This window comes from Mchenga conophoros, linkage group LG11, assembly GCF_057382185.1.
Source record: "Mchenga conophoros isolate Kocher_MC1m ecotype Shallow Benthic linkage group LG11, M_conophoros_male_GT1.1, whole genome shotgun sequence".
Lineage (NCBI taxonomy): Eukaryota > Metazoa > Chordata > Actinopteri > Cichliformes > Cichlidae > Mchenga > Mchenga conophoros.
This window is the reverse complement of record NC_140536.1, coordinates 38,354,246-38,361,745: the sequence shown is the minus strand read 5'-3', so window position 1 is coordinate 38,361,745 and position 7,500 is coordinate 38,354,246. Positions and strand designations below refer to the sequence as shown.

At 45.2% G+C, this 7,500-nt stretch overlaps 1 protein-coding gene across 1 annotated transcript in view; it reads right to left on the bottom strand.

Moving 5' to 3' along the window:
* LOC146565033 (collagen alpha-6(VI) chain-like) overlaps positions 1 to 6,852 on the bottom strand; it is a 69,324-nt gene extending 62,472 nt beyond the window's left edge. The window contains exons 1-2 of the mRNA XM_085292885.1: positions 6,815 to 6,852; positions 6,336 to 6,391 (exon numbers count right to left, since the gene is read on the bottom strand). Coding sequence (XP_085149011.1) covers positions 6,336 to 6,341 — 6 coding nt within the window. The 5' untranslated portion in view covers positions 6,342 to 6,391; positions 6,815 to 6,852. The remainder of the gene's footprint in view (positions 1 to 6,335; positions 6,392 to 6,814) is intronic.
* Positions 6,853 to 7,500: the final 648 nt, after the last annotated feature.

The following is a 7,500-nucleotide window of genomic DNA, read 5'->3' as shown; positions in this document are numbered from 1 at the left end:
CATAACTGGAGCCGCACAGGGAGACTAAGTGCACAATGAGCTGGAACGACTTTGTGCTTGCAGGCCAAACAGGCTGGGAAAAAGGCCCTCACATCATGTGCTGAGAAGAGTTTAAAAAGGGGATGATGACCTTTAATGAAAGATTGATAGAAAGGGTGTGATTAAGGGCGGGTCTAACTTTTGATTAAGAAGTTCCTAGCCAAGGTGTGTGTACCATCCCTCACTTTCTCACTCAGATCCACTCCACACTGATCATGTCAGAGACACTCCTCACTTTTTATCACTAAAACATGGTTTATGATGCTTCGTCTCTTCAGTGACACTTGTGCTTTCTTTTTCTAAATCTCAGATGAAACATTGGAGTTTATCAGCCGCTGTTAAGCCAAACTCGCCTCCATCGCCTGATTAATCGCAGGAACGTTCTAGTTACAAATGACTTCTGTTACTCAGTAAAATCCTACAAGCAGTTGGAGACATCCGTCCAAAACAACAGTTTCAGATAAAAAGGTGCAAATATGTTACTCTTGTCCCGATGATCTCAGTCAGTCGGCATCTGTGGACAAAGTCTTTGCACTGTGCTCACCATGTTTGTTCTCACTAAGAGGAGACGTACGTACCGTGTGAACAAGCTGTGTGAAGCAGAAACATATTCACTTATCACAGCGCAGTCTAAGGAGCTTGGAAAGAAAAGCGTGTGGACTTCTTTAAGTTGCTTGAAGACGCTTCACCTCTCATCCAAGAAGCTTCTTCAGTTCTAATGGTCAATTTGGTCTCTCGACGTGGTGTTTGCTGTACAGTGCAGCGAGGAATGCTCAGACCTCTACACTGGAGAGACCAAACAGCCACTTCACAAGCGCATGGCACAACACAGAAGAGCCACCTCCACAGGACAAGACTCAGCAGTCCGTCTGCATCTAAAGGTCAAAGGTCACTCTTTCGAGGATGCCAATGTTCACATTTTGGACAGAGAGGACAGATGGTTTGAAAGAGGAGTGAAAGAAGCATCTATGTCCACTGTTAGCGACCATCTTTGAACAGAGGCGGGGTTTACGACACCAACTCTCTGCCATCTATAATCCAGTTTTGAGATCCTTCCCAGACGCCTTAACGCCCACTCACATCCTGGGCCATCTGACCTCAGGAATTCACATGATAAGGTGGGGCCAGATTTCACAATGAACTCACCCGAAACTCTGGCTGATTGGGACCCACACCCAGTTTCCCACCTTGGCTCAGGCGATTAGAGGATCATCAGGGGTCCTTTTGTCCCTCTGTGGGGGGAAACTCCCACTAGGTTTATATCTGGGACTCTCCACCATTTGACCTTAGAACTGAAGAAGCTCCTCGGATGAGAGGTGAAACGTCTTCAAGCAACTTAAAGAAGTCCAGACGCTTCTCTTTGCAAGCTCCTTTGACTACGAGGACCAAGAACCTTCACAGACATATCAGAGCGCTCATACTCTGCAGTTTGTGTTCAGATATAAATGCTTTTTCTTAATTTCCATATTTAGAATGATTAAAATGACCATTGACATGATCATTGTATCTCAGGTTCATCAAAATTTTCTCATGATAGTCTTTCTGGTTTAGCAATACTGTGCACCTACCCTTGTCTGCCGGAAGGATGATAATGTTGTTGTCATCACTAAGTGATGTGCCTTCCTCTCCTCCATGGTGATGTTGGATGCTGGGGGCTTTGCATTGCTGAGACAGGCCGAAACTTTCGTCCGTAGTTGCTCTGCTTTCACTTCTGCAATATTGCTGTTTTAAATGGTTGTTTCTGTGGCTGTGATCAGTTCCACTAGCGGGATTTGTCTCGGTGTGACAACAAAGTTAAACCCTTTAGCAAGGATGTTTTTCCTCTGTTTGGCTGTCTGTCAGACAAATTCTTCACCCACTTGTCCACATCCTCAGTGTGGCATCCTTCCCTCTTGAGGACACTCTCCGTATTTTGCTGTGGTTTCCAGCGTACAACAAGTAAGTCAGACTTCCTTTGTTGCCTGGTCTTAGACTTCTTGTGCTGTGCTAGACAAGCCTTCTTGGTGAATTCAAACACCTTTTTATAAGTATTCTCATCTAGAAGCATGGTAAGTCTGTCGGATCCGCTCCTCTTTAGATTTTAGAACGTCGATGGCAAAATGTGTTTGTCTCACTTGTTCATTAAGCAGCTGGTGCTGTGCCTTCTGGAGATGTTATTGCTCGGAGGCCACTGACTGAAGAGCTCACTTGCAGACTTTTAGGAGTAATCCTGTTTTGTCTCAGGTTGAATCTCCGGTGGGTCCTGTAATCTGTGATCATATGTGCCGTTTGCTCATACTGATGTACAAACCTTAGGCAGTCCTTGCCAAAGTGGGTTAACATATCTTGATGCATGCTCAATCATCCAGGTAAGTAAATCCCAAACGGTTGATTCTGGAGGTTTTCAGTGGGAGAAACCAGCCCACTGAAGGAACAATGGGCTGTGAGCTCAGTTCCTTGATCATCGATATGCAAATTGTCATGAACATTGATCAACAACGAATGATCAAAGGCCATGAGTACCATTCACATAGAGTTGGTGAATGGCTGCAATCTGAAGAAGTTGCCTGGATGAGTGATGAAACGTTTCTCCTAGTGTGGAATAAGGGAAATATTTTACTGCTACTCATACTCATCATTATTACCATTGCATTAATCAAATTAATCATTTCAGTAAAACATTTATTGAAGCTGTTGGCATTACATTAACCTTTTTATTACAGGTACAGCTAAGACCATTTTATACACATTGCATTTTGTGCTTATCAAAGAGTTGGAGCTCGGTCAATTAATTGGAGGTTGTGAGCCTCGTTCGGCGCGATGTCCGGACGATCTATTGCGTAAGTGACTTGGACCCTTGGACTTGGGCCCTTACGCCATTTACCATTTACCGATGTAAATGGTAAATGGCCTGCATTTGTACAGCGCTTTTCTAGTCCTTAAGGACCCCAAAGCGCTTCACACTACATTCAGTCATTCACCCATTCACACACATTCACACACTGGTGATGGCAGCTACATTGTAGCCACAGCTGCCCTGGGGCGCACTGACAGAGGCGAGGCTGCCGGACACTGGCGCCACTGGGCCCTCTGACCACCACCAGTAGGCAAACATGGTTAGTATCTTGCCCAAGGATATTTGGCATGCAGCCAGGAGGCAGCCTGGGATCGAACCACCGACCTTCTGATTAGTGGCTGACCTGCTCTGCCACCTGAGCTACAGCCAACCTTGGGAGGAGGTTTTCTGGACTTTGAACAAGGCTACAGGCCTGAAACAGGCCTGATGTCATGTCATGTCTCAGTCTGGAAAAGATCCACTGCTCCATCCAGAACCAAAAGGGCACATTTGATAAAACACGGGGTCTTTTTCTGGAAAACGCCTCTAAACTTAAGGATGTTCCAGCGGACTAACGGATTTTCTTCTTTATAGTGGTCTGATGTCTGTCTGAGTTAACGGGAATGTGAAGCTCAGTGATGTTGTAGCCAACTTCTGTGTGGTTCTTATGGAAAGGGTTGGTTAATATCATAATCCCTCCTGGGTTGTGGCTTTTGTTATTTTGTTGAGGCCGGGGGGGGTTGTTTTTGGGTTTTTTTTTGTTTTTTCTGTTGTTTTTAAAATTTATTTTATTTTGTTTTATTTTTTTCATATTTTTTGTTTGTTTTTTCCTTCTTCTCGTTACTTGTCTGGTTAATATATGAGAGGAAAACAATGTTCCAACAAGTTCTGTTTTGTAATTATTATAAACAGTTTGTCAAAGGAGCTTGCAAAGAGAAGCGTCTGGACTTCTTTAAGTTGCTTGAAGACGTTTCACCTCTCATCCGAGAAGCTTCTTCAGTTCTAAGGTCAAATGGTGGAGAGTCCCAGATATAAACCTAGTGGGAGTTTCCCCCCACAGAGGGACAAAAGGACCCCCTGATGATCCTCTAATCGCCTGAGCCAAGGTGTGAAACTGGGTGTGGGTCCCAATCAGCCAGAGTTTCGGGTGAGTTCATTGTGAAATCTGGCCCCACCTTATCATGTGATTTCCTGAGGTCAGATGGCCCAGGATGTGAGTGGGCGTTAAGGCGTCTGGGAAGGATCTCAAAACTGGATTATAGATGGCAGAGAGTTGGTGTCGTAAGCCCCGCCTCTGTTCAAAGATGGTCGCTCACAGTGGACATAGATGCTTCTTTCACTCCTCTTTCAAACCATCTGTCCTCTCTGTCCAAAATGTGAACATTGGCATCCTCGAAAGAGTGACCTTTGACCTTTAGATGCAGATGGAGTGCTGAGTCTTGTCCTGTGGAGGTGGCTCTTCTGTGTTGTGCCATGCGCTTGTGAAGTGGCTGTTTGGTCTCTCCAATGTAGAGGTCTGAGCATTCCTCGCTGCACTGTACAGCATACACCACGTTGTTAAGTTTGTGTTTTGGCGTTTTGTCTTTCGGGTGAACCAGTTTGTGTCTGAGCGTGTTGCTGGGTCTGAAATACACTGGGATGTTGTGCTTGGAGAAAACTCTCCTGAGTTTCTCTGATACACCGGCTACATAGGGGATGACAATGTTGTTGCGTCTGTCCTTCTTATCCTCCCTCGCTGGTGTCTGGTCTTCTTTTCTGTGCCTCTTTGCTGACTTTAAGAACGCCCATTTAGGATAGCTGCAGGTTTTGAGTGCTTCCTTTACATGTGTGTGTTCCTTCTTTTTTCCTTCAGGCTTAGAGGGAACATGTTCTGCCCGGTGGTGTAGGGTCCTAATTACTCCAAGTTTGTGTTCCAGAGGGTGATGGGAGTCAAAGAGGAGGTACTGGTCCGTGTGTGTGGGCTTCCGGTAAACTTCGATGTTGAGGTTGCCGTTCTCTTCAATGTGCACAGCGCAGTCCAGGAAAGGCAGACAGTCGTCCTTTGTGTCTTCCCTGGTGAACTTGATGTTTTTATCCACATCGTTAATGTGCGCAGTGAAGGATTCCACTTCTTGTGTCTTGATTTTGACCCAGGTGTCGTCCACATATCTGTACCAGTGGCTGGGTACTCTTCCTTTGAAAGAGCCAAGAGCCTTCCTTTCCACTTCCTCCATGTAAAGGTTGGCTACAATAGGTGACACGGGGGAGCCCATGGCACAGCCATGTTTTTGTCTGTAGAAGCTTTCGTTGTATTTGAAGTATGTAGTGGTGAGGCAGAGGTCTAACAGTGTGCAGATCTGATCGGGGTTGAAGTTGGTCCTGTCCTCCAAGGAGCTGTCTTCTTGTAGTTGTTTTCTGACAGTCTCCACGGCCTCCGTGGTGGGTATGCAGGTGAAGAGAGAGACTACGTCAAAGGACACCATGGTTTCATCTGGATCCAGGGTAAGTTTCTGGACCTTGTCGGTGAAGTCGGTGGAGTTCTTGATGTGGTGTGGTGTGTTCCCCACGAGAGGAGCAAGGATGGTAGCAAGGTGTTTAGCAATGTTATAAGTGGCTGAGTTTATGCTACTGACTATGGGTCTGAGTGGGACAGCTTCCTTGTGGATCTTAGGAAGTCCATAGATGCAGGGTATGGCATCCCCTGGGTAAAGGCGGTGATATGTAAGGCGGTCAATGATTTTGTCCTTTTCAAAGTCTTGAAGGCAAGGTAGCTCCTTTGACTACGATGACCTGGATGACTGAGAACCTTCACAGATATAAACAGTTTGTGTTTTCAGTCTTCTTTTTGTCTGTGTAAATTATATCCATAAAATATTCAATTAAATATTTTGAATAAAAAACTTTGAACTTTGGACGCCCCAGGACAGGAAGCCCCAGAGTCTCCTCTGCTGCTGAGGGTAAACTCATCCGAGCCACCAGCCTCAGATTAGAGCCCAGATAGATGCCACACAGAGCTCCAGTAGCAGACAAATCTCTACAAGTTCAGAGGAGACTGTGTGAATCAGGCCTTTATGGTCAAATAGCTGCTGAGAAACCACGACTAAAGATTTGTTTGGACCAAGAAATACAAAGAATGGACATTAAACCAGTGGACATCTGTGCTTTGGTCTGATGAGTCCAAATCGGATCGCTGAGTGATCGCAAAGGGCCAACAAGAGCTCAGCATCTCTGGGAACTCCTTCAAGACTGTTGGAAACCATTTCAGGAGACGACCTCATGAAGCTCACCGAGAGAATGACAAGAGTGAGCGAAGCAGTAATCACAGCAAAGAGTGGAAATTATGAATAGTCTACATTATCAAACATGTTTTGAGTTATTTCACACTGTTTTGTTTACTAAATAATTCCATATGAGTGTGCACTCGTATTTTTGATGAGAACCTACAATGTAAATAGTTGTGAAAATAAAGAAAAACCATTAAATGAGACGTTAAATTCCCTACCAGCATTGCTCTGGGTCCCTGTGATCCAGAATTACACCTGGATCTCCTGGTTGGCCCTGAAACAACAACAGATTGGTCAAAACATTTACGAACCATCTGCTCTCATATGTTAATATGTGTGAACGGAATAATAAACTGGGAACTTGAGATACAGGGAGCGTTATGTGCTGTTGGCTTTCTCTGTTGTAAAGGAACAGGAAGTAGTTTGACGTCATTTAGATGAAGATACAGAAACCACTTTCTGACTGAAGAGAGTCCGATGCAACAATATTCAATTTGAAAAACCTACAAACACAGTCACTTTTACAGCTGGGTGCCATAGGAAGTGATGTCACGACCTCCAGCTGGCCCTGGTTCCCCAACTGGTCTATGTTTACCCTGCAGGAGGAACAGCTCACACTCTGTTAACATCATGAGCAGTGATACTGTTTAAATCAGTCACTATAGGCTTATCTGCACCGGTGAAGTGACGCACTCACCTGAGATCCTGGAAAACCAGGCATTCCTTTGGGTCCTGGTTCGCCGCCGTTCCCCCGGCTCCCTGCAGCAACATTAATGCCTGATTACGAGTGTATATCCTTGTCATCAATATGAATGAATGACAATATTTAAAGTTGCGTACACACACACACACAGCTCCAGTGAATTTCTCTGGAAGTCTCTTTATGAGCCAAGTCCAACAGCTACACCACGCTGGAGTTAAACACATAACTGATGCCAAGGATCATTATTCATGAGAACTCTGTCTACTCGGCCAAAAACGACTGAAGGACTAAGTGTGTGCAGCTGCTCTGAATGAGCCTTTAGTGTTTGCTTCCTGGATGAGAAGTAGAGTAAAAAAGTGGTTAGAGATAGAAGTTTATATATCCCACAGGGACGTGATTAGGAATATGGGACCAAGGTCGTTTACAGCGCTCACTGGCTCAAAATGTGTTTCTGTGCTTGGGATTCGCTGGGTACTACAGGCCAAGCCACTCAACAACCTCACATGTGGATACCCATCCACTCACGAAAGCTCCAGAAATGAGACTTCTAAGAGCTCACAGTTTGATCCCAAGCAATCTTTGGTTCCAGGTGGAGTCCTGAATGCCACTTGGCTTTTGATACTCTCATTGACAAACTTAGCACTGCACCAGTTCTAGGTTTTGCTGATCCGGCATTGCCT